Source organism: Apaloderma vittatum, unplaced genomic scaffold (genome assembly GCF_000703405.1).
Source record: "Apaloderma vittatum isolate BGI_N311 unplaced genomic scaffold, ASM70340v1 scaffold9018, whole genome shotgun sequence".
In the NCBI taxonomy this organism is placed as follows: domain Eukaryota; kingdom Metazoa; phylum Chordata; class Aves; order Trogoniformes; family Trogonidae; genus Apaloderma; species Apaloderma vittatum.
This window is the reverse complement of record NW_009732407.1, coordinates 29,800-51,622: the sequence shown is the minus strand read 5'-3', so window position 1 is coordinate 51,622 and position 21,823 is coordinate 29,800. Positions and strand designations below refer to the sequence as shown.

Below are 21,823 nucleotides of genomic sequence, written 5' to 3'. Positions count from 1 at the left end.
ATTTTTGCGTCCTAATGTTTGCTCTAAAGGCTAATTCTCTTTCTGTTAGGTGTGTTCAGAGAAGGGCTCGGAAATTAGGGGTGGCTTGTCCTGTCTTTGTGGAGTAGATATGGCATTATTCCAATCATCTTGATTTCACTGAACTCTAAAGTGCATGTGTTATATATTCAGGTTCTGCAGAACTTAAGCAGAAAATAGTATGTGGTGCTTATAAAACCTGAAATGATGTTTCAAATAAATGCTTTATATCTTGATGTTCTCTTGTGTATCTATGCAGTTTCCTAGACTGAAATACATACAGGAGGTGTTAGTGCAAATGTGTCATCTGTAGAAGGTACCAAGTGATAGTTTCCCTTAAAAACAGTTCAAAGATCTTGTTCTAATTTCAGTGATTTTTTTTTTCTCATTCCTACTGATCGGTATTGGTGACAAATGCTTCAGAAAAATGGAACTTGTGACTTTAGGTATGGATTAAATCTGTACTAAAAACTCTTCTGCATGTGATTGAGTTTAGAACGGTTTTAGCAAGCTTGCATCTGTCTCTGTATGCCTGCAGTCCACACTAGTGATGTTAGCTATTGTGCAAGATCCTAAAGAAAGATATCTATAGTCTTTCAGGAAATGTAGGGTGATTTGTGTGTAGTGAACTGAGAATCTGCTGTTTGAGGCTGATCAAGTCACTAGAATAATTGATAACTCTCAACCCAAAGTGGTAGCCCTCGTCTAGACCTTGCTAGTCTAAAAGTCTGGCAAAATGAGGTATCCAGAAAGTGGAATGGAAAAACTAAGTTTGTTGCAACTCTATGGGATGGAATAGTGCTTCCCCAAATTATCTTGCTTTTAAACAAGATCAAAGTAAAAAAAAAAAAATTAAATCCTTACCAGCAAAAGTGGAGCTAACTAGAAATAGAAATAATTTTGCTATCAGAAACTATTCCTTTGCTTGTATTTGCCAGTGGTGACTTTGGCAAGCAAAGATGCCCCTGCCATTTAGCTGTATAGATAGTATTAATGAAATACCAATCAATTTTTTTTTGGTGATAAATAAGGTCTCTGGACCAAAAGAGCCCACCAGTGCACTACCCCCGTTCAGGCAGCTTCCTAGACCTCACATGGGGTTAACTAAATTTCCTTTAAGTATTTCATTGCCCTTTCCCTCTTTCCAACTTCTCTCTGACTCCTTGAATAAATCATAATAGTAACTTCCACACAGGTCAGGCAGTCCTAGCTCTGATCTGATCAGCCTGGCATTGCAATGCCTACTCGCATTACCTGTCCTGTCAGATACGTTCACAGGCTCATCGCTGGGCCCTGTGCAAATTCAGCCTCATTACCTCTGGCAGCCCTGGGAGGTGACAGGTTAACTGCAGCAGAAAGCTATTCAACTGAAGTTTAGAGCAGCTGTGTTTTCTATTGGAAAAGAATCTGGTAGACTTCAGAGTCAAAAGTAAGTATTTCACATTTTGGGGGAATTTTTGCTCTCCCTGGGAAAAAAATAAAAGGAGGGGGAGGAAAAGTCCTAAGTTTCTGGTCTTCTGCTTAGTGTGCAGACATTTGAGTTTCTGTAGTGATGTATTTAACTTGCCTCCTGCCTAACAGCTTGTGGTTGCTTCTGCAGTGCTACGTGTATATATATATATATTGTTTAGCAGGGACATTTTATCTTGTTCAAACTTTGACTGTGTTAACAGGTTTGATATCTCATACTAGAGCTAGTTGGCCTAAACATTTCTTTTCATGTCTGGACCTTGATAGAAGGTGATAGAATAATGAAGACTGCCTGACTTTTTGTCTGCTTTATGAAATAATTTAAGGGAGTTAATCCCAGGAGTTATGTTCAATTTCCGCTTGAGGCTGGTTGTGCATTTGAATTAATTTCTTCATCTGTGTTCTTTAGACTCCTGTACATATTAAAACCCACTGAATTAATATGCCTTTATATGATTACAGATAGTCTTACTTAGTTAGACAAAACCTTGTGGAAAAGTCTTCTGTAGACTGCAGGTCCAGTCAAGTCTTTTCAAAATCAGATTGTCTGCAGTCTTGTAAATCTTTTGGGTTGGTCCAGCTCTACAGATTTCTCTGAGAAGTCTGAATTGCTATGATATGGAAATGAATGAGCTATTTAGGTGAGACTTGAATATATGCTGGTAATGCTGTCTTCAATCCTATTGTAATTGGGACGTGTGCTGCAGGCAGGAAGTTGGACTTTCTGTGCAACCTTATAGAAAAGGGCCAACTTCTTGAGGTAGGATTCCCTTCTAAATCAACTTACCTATAGGTGAGTGTCCACATGGGTGCTGGATGCCTAAACCACAGTTTATGGAATGAGATCTTGTCAGTTTAAGTTGTGGAGTTCAGGGTGACTTAATACACTTTGCTGTTGATCAGCTGAATACTTCAACTGACTCAAGTGTGAAAATGTGACCCTTCAACCTGTACTTCTGTTGCAGTTCATGCTTGAAAATAGTCTTCAGACTTGCATGGACTTAAAGGCGGAGAAAGTGAGCTGGCCATGGAAGGTCATGATCTGCTTGTCTTGGTGAAGGGACTCTCTGGATTTATTCTTACAATGCTATGAAATGCCAGCATGTGTAAAAGGTGCTTAGATACATAGGAATAAGGCAGGAGGGGGTTATTCCTCCTCCTACATGTTTAATGAGTATGCATTGTGAAGTAGTTTAGTCTTAGAAATCTGATTTTGCTTTGACAGTTTAGTGAACTTGAATGTTCTAAATTCAGAGAAAAAAAAAAAGTAGCTTCCATGGATGATAAATGGAATGATGGTGGTTTTCCATGAGATAGATCAAAACTAAGGGAACTTTTATTATTTTTTTTTTGTGACAGGCTACCATTTTAAGAATTGTTCATAGATCTACACTTAAATACTGGGTAAATTCCAGAAGTCATTAAGAAATGATCTGTGTTCTCTGAAGTGATACTTTAAATGTATATTCTGAAAAGTTACTGGTTTATGGAACTACTATCCACTTAAGCCTTTTAGCTCAACATTTAAAGTAAAAGTATTTTAAAATGTTATTTTCATATGATATATCTGCAGTTGTTACATAAATTCATGAAGAGATTAAAACACTAATCACATGACTAGTTAAAAACCAATTTTTTGTAATAGCTTGGCTCTAAGGATTCTTTTTTTAAAGTAGAAATGAGAAAATGGAGTTGTATAACCGTAGCAACATGAAGAAGCTAGCACCAAATGTAGTACTAGGGATAACTTTTGAGTAACTGTTTTGTAGTTAACTAAGATTTGTTGTGATTAAATGTTTAAAGAATTATTACTGTGTTTTATGAAGGAAAGTAGCTTGATGTGATACAACACAGATGCTTGAAATACCTCCCTAAAGAAACCTTATTATTTGAGTATAAGAAAATATTAGGTTTCCTAGTTCCAGATCATTGTAAATGAAAAAGGTCTGAATGTTCATTTAACTGTTATTTTTTTTTGAGTGACCCTATCACAGAGGAACCATTACAGAAAACTAATATGCCAAGAAAGCTTTCTATGGGTTTAATGACAATGGCTTGCTTAGAGCTTTACAGGAAAACATTTGGTCAAGCATTTATACTTTCACTAAGTATTTTAAGCTGGATGAACTGTACTCATCACACTTGTCTTGGTGAGGATGAACAAGGATTACTTTCTATTATATCCCCTTTTCTGTGATACATTTGAAAATACTGTAGCATTGGCATTAATTCCTTTTTTGCTGAGATTCATACAGTAGAGCAAATGCTTATGAAGAGAATGTCTTGCATACTTTTTTATTGCTGTGTTGTCTGCAGAATTGCTTGCAGTAGGTTCAAGCTGTGCTCTGGTAAGAAAAGAAATCTAGAGATGACTGTTTTGATTTGGGGATTCTGAAGAAATGGTTGCTTAACTGTGATGTCTATAATCTCCATTGTACTATATGCAAAAATGCTTAAAGTGAAGATTTATGAATATCAAGAGAGGAAACAATTTTTAAGCAAAAAACCTTATTATTGACTTTTTCCATTCCTATTGGGATACATTTTTAAGGAAAAATCTATTTTAAATTCCAGGTTTAATTATACAGCACTTCAAGGTAATTTGTAAAAGGAAAATGATGCACGCTTTCAGTATAGCTAACCAGTAGTCGTGGGCTAGTGGGCACCATGGCTAAGGGATAGAATCCCATATCTGAGGAAGTTTCAAGAGGTGCTGTTATACTTCTTACTCACAAAGTACTCCAGAGGTAAATATAGGAGAATATGCTTCCAATAACCAGAGGTTTTGGGAAATAAAAAACACCTCATGAGTCTTAAATCCTGTTATTCAAATCCATGTATATCTGGTGTTATTTTGTGATGATGTCACGATAGAGAGGGTACCATTTATAGTGGAGTGTTACATGGCTTGAACTGTAGCTGAGGTAACAATTTCACCTTCCATAGTTGTCTCCTGTATTAATTTGAATCTTGATAATGTTCTTGCAAAGATGCCTTCAAGTGTTTTGCTCTACTTTTGTTTGAGGTACCCTATTTGACATGTAATTCAGAGCTGGTCTAGAAGCAGCTTTGAGTTGGGGACTCTTTCTGCTTTATATACCTTCATCCATAATATCCTGATTCTTGCTTTAGACATCAGAAGCTATCTTAATGTAGAGACAATCCTTCATTTAACACAGTGATTTATCTGATGTAGAACAACACTCATGGCTGGCTCTTCAGAGTTCAGCTGCTGAACTGTGAACATGACAGTAGCTTCCAGACTAGCTTGTACTGGAGAGCAGTGTCACTGCTTGTCACGGGTTTGAATCTGATGAGGTTTTTTGAAGCAAGGGGGATGTCTGTGGAGGATGACTCTTAAGAAAAAGAACATTTGAGAGCCTTCCCCAGCCCCAGATAAAAAAAGTCAGATCCTGCTCTGGCCAAGGCCACGCTTGTGGCGGAGAAGACCATGCAGGAGCAGAGGACACATAACCTCAGTTAAGACAAACTCATGGGGAGGGTGAGGACTGCCTGTGTGAGATAGACACCACTTGGCAGCTGGGTAAGACTGCAAGGATCCCTCTTCCCCAAGAGGGAAGGACTGCCATGGGCAGTGAGCCATGGCCAGATGGACTGCACCCCACACCCCCTCCCCACCTTGCACTGATGGGGCAATGGAAGGAGTGTATTTAAAATCAGATTGTATTTATTCATGTGTTCTCACTATCCTGCCCTGAGTTAGTCAATGAATGGTGGTGGTAAATTTATGTTTTCTCCCAAGTCATCTCTGGTTCTTGCCTGTGACTGTAAGGGGTGAATTAACCATCCCTGTCTTAATCTCAATCCTTGAGCCTTTTTAGTTGACCTTTTCTCCCTCCTGGGGGGATGGGTGTGGGGAAGAGCGAATGAATGACCCTGCGGTTCTTTGTTGTCAGTCTTGAACTGCAACGCTGCCTTAATACAATGTTAAGCTGAAGCTCATGAACTTGAGGTCAGTTTGGGGTGTCTACAGTGGTTTGGATGTGATGGTGTTGTACTAGGGAGAAGAGTAAGAGGGGAGTCTGAGCTAGAGCTAGTGAATGTGACTGAACTGACTTCTGCGGAGCTGCTCAGATATCTCTTCCAGTGCTTCGAATTCAGAGATAGTTTGTAAACTTGAGTTCAATACTAGACCTGAATTTGTTCTTCTTGTGCTCTTGGGCAAATAAACTTGAAATGGGAAGAACAGGAAGCACCTGTGAAACCTGTACATGAGCTGTCTTGTATAAAAGCTTACTTGGATCTGCCAGGCTTATTTGTTCGTTTCACCAGCAGATAGACTGGGTTTGTTAATTTTGTAATGAAAACTTGTCTTACTGTGTGGTGGTTTTGTACCTTTGGGTTTGTGTCTTTCTACTTTTTGATTGACAGGGATAAAGAAGTGTGTAAGTAATGATAGCAACTTGGTGGCTGACATATTTTTCGGTGTTTCTATATATCTATGAAATATTTGAAAATAAACATTTGCTGATCAGATGTCTTCCATTTGATGTCAAAGATAAACTGAGAGTTTGAACAAAATCTGGCACCTGTTCAGAGAAAATCACCTGTTTTCTACTGAAGAGATTCACTCAGTCTCATAAATGGGGCTTACTTATGACATAATCAACTGAAATGTTCCAGAGCTTTTTATCTTTTATGTGGGAGCAAAAAGGCTCTGGGGACTGCTTTGTAAGCCATTTTTTTGGTAGCTTTCAATGTAGGTGAAGTTTAAAAACACAACTAAGGGATATTGTGCTTTCAAATCAGCAAAATTTCAGACTGCAACAGAGGTTTCTCGTGCTTCAGACTTGTCAAATCTAATATTTGAAGGCTTGGTGCACAGGAAAGAATAGTTCAGTGGATCTCAGAATACAGCTAATATGTTTTCATGTTCGTTAAATGTATTGGCTAGAACATGTCATCTATGCAGCTACTTGTGTAGTACCATAATGTCTAGCTTGAACCCTAGAGACTCTTTGGTCTTGAAGATGACAGCTTCTGGTGGCATTAAAGGTTTTTCTAGGTCAATTTTTAGATATACACAACATATTAAACTTTGGCTTCAGTTAAAATACAGCTGGAGTAAACAAATGTACTTTGGAGCCCCCAAATCTTCTCTGAACACTCAAGCCTTCCAGTCACTTTTGATTACATACAAAGTGGATTTCACTTTACTTGCAGATATGTGATTATGATTTGTAGGCTGTGTTTTAATAGGTAGTTGTTTGTTCCAGTTAGGAAGTGTTATTCAGAGCTATGCATTCCATGCACATTATTTTTGTTTTAACTTCTAATTTTTTTATGTCTAATAGCTTAAAAGGCTATTTTGAAGTAAATATAAGTAATCTTAAGTAATACTTGAAAAATTTGTGTTGTATTCCACTACATGAAAGTTTTCATTTGAGCCTAACTGTTCATGAGTAATGATTCTTTATTTTAGCAACTGTTTACAAGAAGTTATTGGCTTATGGAAGTTCAGACTTGTTATGAATTGTTTCAATTTGTTTGATTTCCTTGCAGTTATACCTCTAGTAATAATAATAAAATCAGAAGTACAAGTTAGAAGAGACCTCTAGAGAACATCTGGTCCAAAATTATGCTGAAATGATGACTGTAAATTAGATTACACAAGGCCCTGTCAGTGGCCCAGAGTCCTGAATATTTCGGCAAGGGAGACTTCTACCATTTTACTGGGCAACCTATTTCTGATAAACGTTTTCCTTATCTTAGGACCTATTAGAAAAAAAATGGAATGTATCTAATAAAACTCATTTAAAGAAATTTCCTGAGAATTTGAGATTTAGCCTGATAATTTTAAAAAAAACCCAAACTAATTCATCAAAGACTTTTAAATTTAGTAGCTTCTTTCTATAGTGTAGGGTTGCTGCAACTGGACCTTTTTTCCATCAACAGTTCCAGTGTAGCAACAATGGATTTTGGGCTGCTGCTGTCAAAATGTTTTCAAATTCCTCCAGTGGAATAGGGAGATCAAAGAAGTCCATCTTGGCCCTTTAGTGAGCCAATAACAGAGGAGCAGTCAAAGAATTTGCAAACTGTTTCATAAATTTGAGATGATAAACAAGTAGTTTAAGCCTGTTGTTTGGCATCACTGTATTTTACTTGTGCCTGTCTCTTTAACTTGATGCTGTCACTTTAGATTATGACAGTTTGAATAACCTGGTTTTTACAGAGCTAGTAAACAGTACTGAATAATAGTTTGATAAATAATCTCTATTGTAGTATTATTTTGACAGGAATTGTGGTGAGTTGACCTTAGCTGGCTGCAAGGTGCCCACCAAGCTGTTCTAGCTCTTTCCCCCCCCTTAACAGGATGACGGAAGAAAGCAAGATGAAAAGCATGTGGGTTGAGGTGAAGGCGAGGAGACAACTCACCAGTTAGTCACAGGCAGAACAGACTTGACTTGGGGAAAATGAATTTATTGCCAATTAATTGTAACAAAAGTGAGAAAACAGAAATCACCTTTCCTACAATCTCTCCACTTCCTTGTGGACTCAACTTCATTCTTGACTTGTATCTCTTTCCCCCAAGTGACACAGTAGATATGGAATGGTGATGGAATGCTGTTCCTTCTTCCTCATGCTCTTCCCATGTTCCAGCCTGGGCTTCTTCATATGGGATAAATTTGTCCTCTGACTGCTCCACTGTGAGTCCTTTCCATGGGCTGCAGTTCAAGAACTGCTCCTGTGTGAATCCCTTCCTGAAGGACTGTAGCCTGTGGAACAGACTGCTCCAGCGTGAGTCCCCTGAAGGTCCTCCTGGAAAATCTGCTCACATGTGCATTCGTCTCCAGAGGTTACAGCTCCTGCTAGGAGCCTGCTTCAGCATGGGCTCCCCATGGGCTGCAGCTTTTTTCAGGCACATCCACCTTCTCTGGTGTGGGGTCCTCCATGGGCTGCAGGGGAACAACCTACTTCACCATGGTCTTTACCATGGGCTGCAGGGGAATCTCTGCTCTGGCCCTTGGACTACCTCCTCCCTCTCCTTCACAAACCTGGGTACCTGCAGAGCTGTTTCATTTTCTCACTTTCCTCAACTTCATAGTGTTTTTACCTGTTCTTAGATATGTTATCTCAGAAGTGCTATGTCATTAATAGGCTTCACTTTAGGCAGTGGTGGATCTGTCTTGGAGTTGGTGCTATCCAGCATGTGGGCATTTCCTGTGAGAAGATGTCACATTAAATCCAATTCAGGAATAAATTATTACTTTCAGGAAGTGTTTATCAGCTCTTTTATGTGATGTTAACACCCCTCCCCCCAAAAGTAGTTGTCTGCATATTTAAAGTGAATCCTCTAGTCTTCTCTGTAACTACCCTTCAAATTTTATATACCTTCCAAAATACAGTGTTGTGATGTAAAAAAAGTAAATTGTTGCATGTACACAGCACTTTTCCTGGTATATGTAACTGGCAATATATACCCTACAGAGCAGTGCTCATGAAAACTCTCACACCCCCTAGCTCTACTAAGTCTGATGTTTGTGTTCTTGAAACAACAATAGGTGGGCTATCCCTTCTTGTTTTCCTTTATTATGAATGGGGTTTTTGATACTTGTTTTCCTTAGTCTATTTTCTCTCTGAAGCATCTTCTGAGCTAGAAGAGCACCAGCTGTATGTTTTGTGGCAGAGTTGTGGTAAATGGAGTTAAATTCAGTTGGCAGCTGGTCACAAGTGGGTCCCCAGGGCTATTGGGGGCAGCTTGTTTAATATCTTTTTCAATCATCTAGATAAGGGGGTCAAGTTCACCCTCAGAAAATTTACAGGTAGCAGCAAGTTGGGCGGAGTGTTGGTTTGCTTGAAGGTAGGGGTGTTCTGCAGAGGGATCTGGATGGGCTGGATCAGTGGGCTGGGGCCAACTGTATGAAGTTCAACAAGGCCAAGGGCTAGGTCTTGCATTTAGGTCCTAACAACCCCAGGCAGTGCTACAGGCTTGGGGAAGAGTGGCTGGAGAGCTGCCTGGGGGAGAAGAACCTGGAGGTGTTGGTGGACAGCCAGCTGACCATAAGCCAGCAGTGTGCCCAGGTGGCAAAGGCCAACAGTATCCTGGCCTGTATCAGGAATAGTGTGGCCAGTAGGACCACTATATTTAGTACTGGTGAGGCCACAACTGGAATCCTGTGCTCAGTTTTAGGCCCTTCCCTACAAGACAGATATTGAGGTGCTGGAGTATATCCAGAGAAGGGCAACGAGGTAGATGTTGCATTGAGGGACATGGTTTAGTGGTGTTGATAAGACTAGGAAAAGGTTGGACTTGATGATCTTGAAGGTCTCTTCCAGCTGAAAATGTTCTATGATTCAATGAATGAGGCTGGTGAAGTGTCTAGAGAACAAGCCCTCTGAGGAAACTGGGCTTGTTTAGCCTGGAGAAAATGAGGCTGTTTATAGCTACCTGTGATGCTGTGAAAAGTCAAAATCAGGACTCAATAGTCTTGGTGACTATTAAGTGGGTATTCTTTATGGCAGCACTGGACACAGGGGATTGTGCTGCCTGATGTTCGTGCCATAGAGAGATGTGCAGGTTACACATACATATTCACGGTATTTCTGAGAAGTTATTAACATATTCATTATTTTCTAAGAACTCATTATCATAGATTACCACCCACTCCCACATGTGCATTATAGTCTCTTGGTGGGCTTCAGAGTTATCTGGTGGTTGTTTACTTCATCCTCCTCTTCCTCACCATGTTCTTTTGGTGAACTATAGCCTGTACTCCTTTGTTCTTGCTGACAAGCAAGGTCTGCAGTCTTGAGGCACCCTGTGCCTGTCCATCTCATAGTAGCCTTGCATTCCCTTCTCGATGATAAGTCCTACTCAGCAATTACAATGTGTGTGCGTATCCATCTCACGATGCAACTGTTAGTTTATTACTGCTGCTTGTTTAAAGGCTTTTAGATAGTACGTTTCCGTCGGGCCCTTGCTTCACTTGAAAGGAGGTAGTAGCGAGGTGGAAGTTGGTCTCTTCTCCCATGGAACAAGCAATAGAATGAGAGGAAATGGCCTCAAGTTGTGCCAGGGGAGGTTTAGATTGGGTATAAGGAAAAATTTCTGTACTGGCAGAGTGGTTAAAAATTGGAATAGGGTGCCCAGGGAAGGGGTGGAGACACCATCCCTGGAGGTGTTGAAAGATGTGTAGATGTGGTACTTAGGGACATGGTTTAGTGGTGGTTCTGGCAGTGCTAGGTTAGCAGTTGCACTTTGTGATCTTAAAGCTCTTTTCCAACCTAAAAAAAATTTTCCATGATTCTATGAAATATTTGGATTTTCCTGATATTTTTTTTCTTTTTGTAGCTCACTACTTCACCAGTTCTCCTTAGTTGTTTTAATGTTCTATTTTGATGCCTATGAACCCCAACTGGCTTTTGTAAACATCACTGGTAATGGAGCTTTACTGGCAATTGAAGTCTTAAGTGCTGATTCTGGTTTGGGACTAGATTTATATAATTATGTTCTCTGGATATAATTGCTCACTTGTTTCTGTGTTTTAGTGTAGTATATATTGAGTGGGTTACTTCATAAATCATCAAAGGATAATAAGGCAATTAAGATATTATTTTTCTTCAGAGCTTTTCTTAGTATCATATCTGTGAGATTGCTGCCAGCTTTGCTTTTATGATTATGTACCTGGTAACAATTGTTGAAAAACTGAATAGTGATTTGAGCACATCTGTTCTGAGTGTTGAATGGGATAAACATAAAATTATCTTCATACTACTTGATTTCTTTGAGTTCAAGGTACTTCTGTGTTTCTGTTGACACCTGGTGGAGCCACTGACATGCTGGAAACTGCCCTACACAGTTGTACTTAATGATTGTTTAATTGACATTCTAATACTCTTTTGTACCTAGAACACAAAGGTGTTTCAACAAAATATTTTATTTTACTTGTTTGTTTAGGCTTCAAAATCGAATTAAGTTAGTATTTTTTGTGTGGGTTTTTTTTACAGTTCAACTTTGTGGGAAAACTGTTGGGTCCACGTGGAAATTCTCTAAAACGTTTACAGGAAGAAACACTGACCAAAATGTCTATTTTGGGAAAAGGTTCTATGAGGGACAAGACAAAGGTAAGACCTGAGTACTTTGATGGAATGCTTGATACCTGAATTTCTTAAGCTTCCTAAAATTTTGGGGAATGTGAGCAAACTCTATAACAAAAAAAAGGAGTAAATAAAAAGCCTAGGATATCCTCATATTGGTTAATATTCAGATGAGCTGTATTTTGAGGCTACCATGATATTAGGGGGTTAGTAGGGGATTAGCAGTGCTCCAGACTGGACTTGTACAGTTTAATGAGCATTACCCAAGTGAATGAGGTAGTATTCTGACTTTTGAAGCAACCTGACTTCTAGACAGATCCAAACAAAGGTTTTCACATGTAAATTTAGTAACACTTCTTGACAAAGAGGAAAAAGAGCTGATGAAAGAATATAGAATGGCTGGGGTTGGAAGGGACCTTAGAGATCATCTAATCTAATATAAAATGCAACCAGAAAAACTAATCTGGAACTCAGAGTGACTTAATGCAGCTGAAGTAACTGAAAATTTGAAATTGTCTTTATGGGAAATATTTGGTTATAGTGGTTGGATATGTCCATTAGAAGATCTAAAATAGGCAGCAGAAGAGAACCCTCTTTATCTTGACAAGTGTTTTGTGCCAACCATTTTCACTATTTATTGAAATAAATCTCTCACTAAATTAGTAGGAGGTAAGTGTACTTTAGTGAGGAGATATGTCCCCTCTGGTGAACTACATTTTTTTAACTGAAGCACTCCTAATGATACATATTAAAGTACTGAACATACTTCTTGCCTATAGCATAATGCGCTGTATAGGCCTCCAGCGAAATCTTTCTGTGGTTATGTAATATGTAACTTAAAAATACTGTGTGCTATAAAGACCAATAATCACATGCATATGGAAGAGTGAATTAGAAGGCTGGCTACTGAGTTGCATCAGCAAAACATAAGTGTTGTGTGTTTTATAGAGTATTTATCAAGAACTTGATCAGAGCTCATCAATTACTTTGCTATGTGCAACTTAAGAGCCAGCTCTTCCCTCTCCTTCTTGAAAATATCTTTATGAAATGTAACTTAGGTAAATATAACTTCTGTTTTATACAAATACATTCCACTACAACAAAGTCTTGATTTTTTTTGAATGGGAGGTGTTGTGTAATACAATACACGTTATGCAATTTTGAATTTAAAATGTTTCACAATTCATTATGAAAAACTACATTGCTAGTAACTTTGAGAGGAAATATGGCAGTTAAGCTAGAAAAGAAAGAAAAATATGAAGCTTGCTATAAGCCAGCTTGACAAAGTAACTTTCCAAATTGCTTTAAATGACACTTGGTGAACTTTCTCAGTTGTTGTGGAATGTGTCACACTGATATTCTTCTGATGCTATATTACATGTTTTTATATCAGAATATGTGGAGTAGGAAGGCCCCTGAGTGTTTCTAATGGCTTTGCAGTGTAACTTCGTTTTATTAAAAGCAGAAGCCCATGCTCAAAAGTTCAGATCCAAACTTGATTCTTAGAGTCCTGAGGAAGAATCTTAGAAGTTCAAATGATTGAAATAAACATTTATTGTTTCCTTTGGTAATGAATTAATCACTGAATTTTTTTTTTTATTTAATAAAAGGAGGTTAATTATAAGAGTTATTTCTGTGTGAGAAAGAAGTAATCTTTGCTAAAGAGAAACCCAGGACTGAATTACTCAGCCGCAACAGGTTGCTGCTCAGAAAGGCTGCCAGGTTTTCATGTTGACCAGTGCATTTTATGCATTACTTGAAAAATCTAGTTGAGCGTTTAGTGTGGTTTAGTGACAAATACTGTCCATCACCCTTTGAGTCATAGAATTGTTTGGGCTGGAAGGGATCTTTAAAGGTAATATCTATATATCTATATCTATCTATCTCTGTAGTCCAACCCCATTGCAATAAGCTGGGTTACTTTTAAGATCAGCTTGCTCAAAGTCCTGTCCAGCCTGACCTTCAATGTTTCAAGGGATGGGGCCTTCACCACCTCTCTGTGCAACCTGTTCCATCATTTCACCACCCTCATGATAAAATGTATCTTCCTTATTTCTAGACTAAGTCTACCCTCTTCTAGTTTAAAACCATTTACCCCTTGTACTAATGCTACAGGCCATACTCTTGCTCTGATATATTTCAAATATGGAGAGAAGCTTAAGTTGCTCTTAGAGGAGAATAATATGGTAAATAATGGACATTGCTTTTTCTCCTTTCAAGTTATCCAAGGGCCAAACCAAGCAATTTCATTGCTTTCTTGGCAATGCTTAAAGCACTGCTCTAGAGAAGATAAATGATGAAACAGCCTGGAGACACACATGGGAGATAGACTGCTCTTCCATTGCACCTCTGACTTCAAATATTTCTTGTCAACTATACAATTTCTCCAGCCTAGTTGTTTCTTACTGTTTTCTAATGGGTTGACCAAACTGAAAATCTACAAGTTTTTAGCCTGCTATTTTGCATCTTGTAGCACAGAAAGAATTGAATGAAAACTATAATTGCCATTGTGTAGGATTTTCTTCCAATTCTTATTGACTTTTCAATTTTTCTAAGGGTCAGCCGAAAATGAAATCTCCTGAATGATATTATATTCTGCTGATGAACAGGAAGTTAGAGCAAAACTTGTTTTCAGAACTGTATAGGTGATGTAGAACAATGTTGAATGGCATTAACTGTAATTTTAAAACAATTACATTCAGGGGAAAACCCAAGCTATTTTTTTTTTGCGCTATTGTGATAAAAATTTGTTACAGGTGGAAAAATCTCTAAAATTACATTATCACAAATTTTAAAAAACTTGAGCTGATGTAAATTAGTACTCTTGCACTGAGGTCAGATTTGCACTACATAGAGCTGAGGATCTGATCTGTTGTCTCAAACAAGTTTATTCCAGCATCTTTGCTGTCGCTAAAAGTGAGACAGCATATGCTATGTGTCTACTTAGTGGTGGTGATGGAATATTCTGGGGTGAACCAATTCTTGGAAGCGCTAGATTAGATTGTCAGATATTTCTAAACAAATGTTAGTATACCTGCTATGTTACCAGTTTTAAAGAATAATGATTAATGCCAGTTTTCTTCAGGAAAGAGTTAAAGTTTATAGACTTTTCTAAGCTAAATTTCAAAATATTTTTTTTGTTTATTTCTTTTGAACTTTAAAAGCCTTTGAAGTTTTCAGAAGAAAACTAATTGATATGAAAGGTTGAGAAAATGTAGCAAATATCACCATTATCTCTTGCAACTTCTCTAGGGAAAGATTTAGATAAACCAGGATAATAGATGCAGATAAACTAGTCTGACTTTAAATCCATTTTGGGCAACAGTATTTCTCTAGCTTTGACTTGTAATTGCCTTTTTAGAATGTCCAATCTTCTTCCTAACAAGAGATTTGGATTTAACAGCACATTCAGGAACAACTTTTCCCTCTTTGTTCCTTAGTCATTAAACTGAGTTCTATAGTCTGTCTAGGCTTCTATTTCCATCTCTTTTCTCCACATCTGGAGGGCCTGTGTATTTACTTGTGATATACAATATCGCGATTCAGTAATTCTCTACAGTTAACATGTTTTTTCAGGCTGTGCTGTCACTTCATCATTGACTTATCACTAGTCAGTGCCAAGATATCTTGTGCTAGACTACTCAGGCTTTCATGTGTCTATAGAAGAGTGAAAAAGAGAACCCATTTCAGAATTTCTTTATTCCGTGATGAGATTGCTTTTATATTATAAATTTAAAGAAATAAAGCCTTCCTGAATAGATTATTCATGTGTTACTAACAGTTAGAACTGCTACAGGCTTTTCAGCAACTTCAGTAGTCTGAATTATTTGTAAAATATGACAGAAGCCAAATATAAGGTAACATTACAAATAGTTAATCAGGTAGTACATAAAGAAATTTAGAATCTAAATCAAAGGTGATGTAGTGAAGATGGAAGTGTACTATGAGCACATTTTGATAAATACTGCTACTTAACCTTCTGATTTAAAGCAGTAGACTTCTAGGGCTGGTATTTGGTTCTTGATACTTTAACAAGTAGGATGAGAAGCAAAAGCCTCTATAAGCAGGACAGAGTACAGGGCAAGGTATATCAGCTCTTTATTAGGCGTATTGTCAGATGCCTTGTGCTGCTGCGTATCATCAGCTGGATTGGTACTTTTTTCTGGACCGCAGAGGGCTGAAATACAAGAGCACAAAGTACAGAGAAAAAGCAGATGAGTTTTCTCATGAGGCTTCCAGAGTGCAGTACTGCAGGGGTATATCTGTACTGAAAACATGAAGTTAAATCAGATTGTCCAAACCAGGAGTCATTTGGTGTGATAAATTGTGTAAGAAGGTGGAGATTTTGTGCATCCTTGATGTCTTGTCCCAGATTGTACTTAGTTGAGCTACAGTGGACCCAGAGGTGAAATTAAGACACAAATGAAGTCAGTGTTGCATTGAGTATTTATTCTCCAAGTGCAAAGAAAGAGAGAGAAGGAGGGAGTGGGGGAGGAAAGAGAAGGGCAAAAAAGAAGAAACCAATACCACCTCTGAGTCCAGTGGTATCCCACAGGTCCAACATCATCGATGAGGGAATATTCCAACTAGGTGCTGGTCTGCACTTTTTATTTCCATTGTCCCCACCTTTTCTCCACCTTTTAATGGGAACTAGGTGTGATAAATCTCCTCTTGCTGCATGCGTGCTGCTGTCTGGTGGTCGTGGGCCGGGGTCTTCTGGAGGAAGGCTCTTAGTCTTCCTCGCTATGTACTTTTCACCTTTGGCTCAAAAATACTGGGCTGGCTGAGCTGGTGACTACAAGTCTGGTTTAGACCAGATGGCCAGGTGGCTGCTCTCTTACTGACAATGGAGTTCATGTTTCATTACCTAGATGCTCATTAGCAGTCCCGGTTATCTAGACTCCTTTGCAGCAGTGTGTCAGTTCCTTGCTAAATTATTGCTGTGTCTTTGATGCTTCACCATATTCTCTTGCAGAATGTTACAAAAGGCCTCCTGTCCAAGCCATATTCAAGGCCTTGCAGGTGTCAGTTGCTACTAATGCTTCAGAAAGTTGGTTAATTACTATAGCAGCAGTTTGTTGTGATAAGCCTTGCAGTTCCAAACTATGCGTCTTTGCAATGTTGAGACAATCCTTTCTTTTTTTTTGAGTCTCACACGCAGCAGCTTTGCCAATGACACTGAGCTGTGTAGCGTGGTCGACATGCTGGACGGAAGGGATGCCATCCAGATGGATTTTGACAGACTGGAGAGGTGGGCCCATGCTAACCTTGTGAAGTTCAACAAGGCCAAGTGCAAGGACCTGCACCTGGGTTGGGGCAATCTCAAGCACAGGCTGGGTGATGAGTGGATTGAGAGTAGCCCTGTAGAGAAGGACTCAGGGATGTTGGTGGATGAAAAAAAAAACAAATATGAGCTAGCAGTGTGCACTTGCAGCCTAGAAAGCCAGTTACATCCTGGGCTGCATCAAAAGAAGCATGGCCAGCAGGTCAAGGGAGGTGATTCTGTCCCTCTACTCTGGTTTTGTGAGACCCCACCTGCAGTACTGTCTTCAGCTCTGGTGAACACAACATAAATAGGACAAGGACCTGTTGGAGCAAGTCCAGAGGAGGCCCATGAAGATGATCAAAAGGTTGAAGCACTTGCCCTATGAGGACAAGCTGAGGAAGTTGAGGTTGGTGAGCCTGCAGAAGACCTCTAGGGAGACCTTATTACAGCTTTTCAGTACCTGAAGGGGGCCTATGGGAAAGAAGGGAAGGGACTTTTTGTCAGAGAGTGTAGGGGTAGGACAAGAGCTAATGGTGTCAAACTGAGCGTAGATGTAGATTGGATATTAAGAAGAAATTCTTTTCTGTGAGGGTGGTGAGACACTGGGACAGGTTGCCCGGAGAAGCTGGGAAGCCCCCTCCCTGGAAAAGTTCAAGGCCAGGCTGGATGGGGCTTTGAGCAACCTGGTCTAGTGGGAGGTGTCCCTGCCCATGGCAGGGGAGTTAGAACTAGATGATCTTGACAGTCGCTTTCAACCCAAACTATTCTATGATTTTATGGACAAATTATTATTTTTTTTTTTAAAGAAAGTGGTAACCTTGCTGCCTTTCACCTCCCTTGAGGTGAGCAATATCCACACACACTGGGCAAGCCAATGTATGTACTGTCAGATAATGGTTGAAATTTTTCTAGGAGCTAAAAATACTTTCAGTGAGAGATACTGGAAGAAGAAGAAACTGTGCCTTTTCTGTTGGTCAATATGAGGAACAAAAAAACCACTGAAGTGATTAATATATGCCTGAAGTTGGGAGATATAGGCCAATGAATGAGTTCATTCTCATATGTGTTCTGTTAAGAGCTGGAGGATAGTGTATTGCAAAGTCATACTATAGAATTAAAAAATTCCTTGAAGTGAATTTTGCAAATGAAGTAAGGAAAAAAAGGATAACTTTAAAATTAAGAGTTTGTTTATGGGAATGGTTTTACAATAGCCTGCACAGAAATTTCCTGTGTGTTTTGTTAAAATTGCTGACTGAAATCCTTTTTTACCAGGCACTACTCAATGAATTGTGACTTTTTAATTCCTTATTGCTGTTATGATAACCACATAAATTAATTTTCTTAATTCTCCATTCTCTGCTTATCTAACTGCACAGTGATTTTTTTTTTTTTATTTATTGTCCTTTAAATAAAGGGACATGGATGTATATACTAAAATACGAAGTATATAGAGAACCCCACTGATAAGTATGTCTAGCTTCCAGTGCCAAATGTTGGGGTTTAGGTCTTGAATAACTGTACTTAGAGTAAATATTTAAGTGAGAAACAGTTTCTAGTAAAACTGAATGTTTAAGAGCTGTAATGTTTATATTAGTTTACTTCTTATTTTGAAGATCTATTATTTATATTGACAAAATAATGGTTTTGCTGACAAAGTCTAATCGTGCTGACTATGACCTCTTTATATTCATGCTATGGATGCTCTAACAGCTAACTAGAATCCATTGATTTTTTTTTTTTTTAAATATCCATATAGTCAAACACAGTATAAGGACAAAAATGGTATTTATGAGAAACAGAAACAGAGTGTCATTTCTAAACCTCAACCCATCATTAAAGGGTTGTGCGTGGGGAGAGATTTCAACTGTCACTGAAACTGTAATTTTAGTAACCAGAAGGACGACGTACCTACCTGGTACTTGCTAAATACAATAAGCCACCAGGGAGAATTCTTCGGGCTTTGTGTTTTAGACAGCAGAACTGGGAAGAATTTGATATATTCTATTGTAATACAGTGCAATTTTTAATGGTGGTTTACCCTCCTGGAATGCCCTTGTTGGATACACAGAGGATGGGAGGAACCTATGTAAGACTGAAAATCTGTTCTTTAGGTCTGTGAACACTTTACATGTGAATGCAAATATTTGAGAACTGAGCCTTGCTCCACTGCATTGAAATCATTGATTCTCAGCCATCTTGAAGTGGTTTGGGTGAAGAACAGCATAATTTTTCTTCTGAAATGGAGATGACCTCCTTCCTTATCCTACATGCTGTTAGTTTCATGTCCAAGTAGCACAGTTCTGTGAAGGACATTCTGATGGGGATAGGAGGGTTTGTGAGAACAGAAAATAAGAAGTGTCAGAGCAGTGCAGTAATGCTAAATTTGAAATAATATTGGTTAAAGAATCTTACTTTTGTGGAATATTAGTTCAAACTTACTTCTAAAGACTTTACTCTTGAAAAAAGAGGCTTCAAGTTCACTTACGTTTTTCAGTGTCTTCTACATGAAACTGATGTACTTAAACTCCTGAAAACATTCTCCATTGTGCTACAAGTTTATGTGAGCCAAAGCTGATGGGTCCTATCTTGTGTGGTACTTATTGCTTACTGTTGCTACAACATGAGAATAGTATCAGTTTGCTTTAGGAACATGACTGCGTTGTGCTGGAAAATTCTGTTATTTAATACTTTTTTTCTGTTGACATCTGAAAGTGAGTATGTGCAAATGCTTCTGAAAGAACTGTAACACTTACATTATAATATGTTTAAAATAAAGCAGAAAAAACCCAATGTTTCTCTTACCTCCTAGGAGGAAGAATTGAGAAAAAGTGGAGAGGCAAAGTACTTCCACCTAAATGATGACCTGCATGTTTTAATTGAAGTGTTTGCTCCACCGGCAGAAGCATATGCCAGAATGGGACATGCACTGGAAGAAATCAAGAAGTTCCTCATCCCTGTTAGTATTTTTGTTCTGAAAAATTTTGATAGTCTTCAGTGAATGTTACTGTGTATGAAGTTCCTAACTGCTTTTCATTGAACATTATGCTGTTTTAATGGGTTATCAAATGGATGAATATAAACAGAAATCAATGCACCTTTTCTTTCTATTTTTAATGCTGAAAACTTTGTTAGTCTTGATTCATGTCAGGTCTTGGAAATGTGGGAGGTGTAGCTAAGGAGACTTTACTAAGGTGTCTGTCTGAATGAATGCAGCACATAAATAATTGAGAGTATATTCTGTGTAGCTGTGTTCACGATCTGTTGGGGATGCCTGTTGGGTGCAGAACTGCCAGCTGTACTCTGGGGTGAAATGGTGGTGATGATGCGACAGTGCTACCCTATGCATTTTGGGGATTTTAATTTCTACTAAACCTAGTCTAGATTTGTGACACTAAATCCCTGAGTGGCTCTAGTTGATTGTGTGCTCCTTGATTGTTTCTTCTGGCATGGTTTTGTCTGAATAAAGTTAGTTTGTATGCTCTAATACTACTCCATGATGTACACTGTAGAATCGGTTTGGTTGGAAAAGGCCTTTCAGATCATCAAATCCAACCATTATCTAACTCTACCATGCCCACTTGTAAACCATGTCCCTAAGCACCGTATTTAGATGGCTTACCATGGCCCTAAGCACCACATCTACACATCTTTCCAACTCCTCCAGGGATGGTGACACAACCACTTCACTGGGCAGCCTATTCCAATGTTTAACAACTCTTTCAGTAAAGAATTTGTTTCTAATATTCAATCTAAACTTCCCGTGGCACAACTTGAGGCCATTTCCTCTTGTGTGTTGCTTATTCCATGAGAGAAGAGACTTGCCCACCTCATCACAACCTCCTTCCAGGTAGTGGTAGAGAGTGATAAGGTCTCCCCTCAGCCTCCTGTTCTCCAGGCTAAACAGTCCCAGTTCCCTCAGATGCTTCTCATAAGACTTGTTCTCCAGACCACTCCCTAGCTTTGTGGTCCTTCTCTGGACACACTCCAGCACCTTCAATGTCTTTTGTGTTGTGAGGGGCCCAGAACTGACCACAGGATGAGGCGTGGCCTCACCAGGGCCGAGTACAGGAGGAGAATCACTTCCCTACTCCCGCTGACTATTCTGACACAAGGAAATTCGTGACACTATTTCTGACGCAAAGAAATTCGTGAACCAAATACATAAAATGCATAAATCAGCACATGACGAGTGACAATCATCAGGAGGTTCTTCTAGGAACACATCCTCGTGTGAAATACCACGCTAATGTAAATGCCCTGTAAGACAGCTTAAGCAAAGTGTTGTCCCAAGTGTTAAATTCTCATATTATAAAGAAGCAAGCACAACATTATAACTTTGCAGGTTCCAAGTGGCTTTTGTCTTGATGTATATGAAAAGAGGGAAACAAACATATTACTGTTCAATGATCCTGAATGATGAGGTAGGGGAAACCCAACAGAATATTTGTAGGGCTGTAATAATGTTGAAGGTTACTGCATTTACGTGAGTCATGATTTGATTGGAGATATAAGGGAGAAATAACATCTTTGCTATTATGAGTAAACAGCTGCTTTGATTTTAGATGAAAATTTGGTCAGTTTAAGTGCTTTTTGCATGCACTGGGAGTAAGGATATCTCTGAACTCCATGCCCCCTTCATCAGAGATCTTACTTTTCTTCATTGAGCTTGATTCACATAATATCGTAATAAATGAAATAGCTTATCAAAACCTTGCTGTTACTCTACTGCTGTTAAGCCTGTAGAATTGTAGGCTGATAATGAGCAATTCGATTCATTGGTTGCATGCTTTTCCATCCCTGTTCTTGTTTGTAGCATCTTTATTTTAGTGGGCTGAACTGATGCTACATAATCTTTTCTGAACTATAGAATCAAGCCAATACTGTCTTAATTTCCCTTTAGCTTTTCAAATGTAATCTTATCAGAATGTTTCTAAATGCCTTAATCTCTTTTACCCCTGACTTGCAGCAGCCACTCCAAGAAGCAATAAGGAGCAGCTTTCTCCTCTCTAG

At 38.8% G+C, this 21,823-nt stretch overlaps 1 protein-coding gene across 1 annotated transcript in view; it reads left to right on the top strand.

The window, feature by feature from the left end:
• The window catches only part of KHDRBS3 (KH domain containing, RNA binding, signal transduction associated 3), a gene marked incomplete at its 3' end in the record, with an annotated part of 54,345 nt that overhangs the window by 3,626 nt on the left and 28,896 nt on the right, over positions 1 to 21,823 (top strand). Inside the window, exons 2-3 of the mRNA XM_009875521.1 lie at positions 11,458 to 11,574; positions 19,623 to 19,769. Coding sequence (XP_009873823.1) covers positions 11,458 to 11,574; positions 19,623 to 19,769 — 264 coding nt within the window. The remainder of the gene's footprint in view (positions 1 to 11,457; positions 11,575 to 19,622; positions 19,770 to 21,823) is intronic.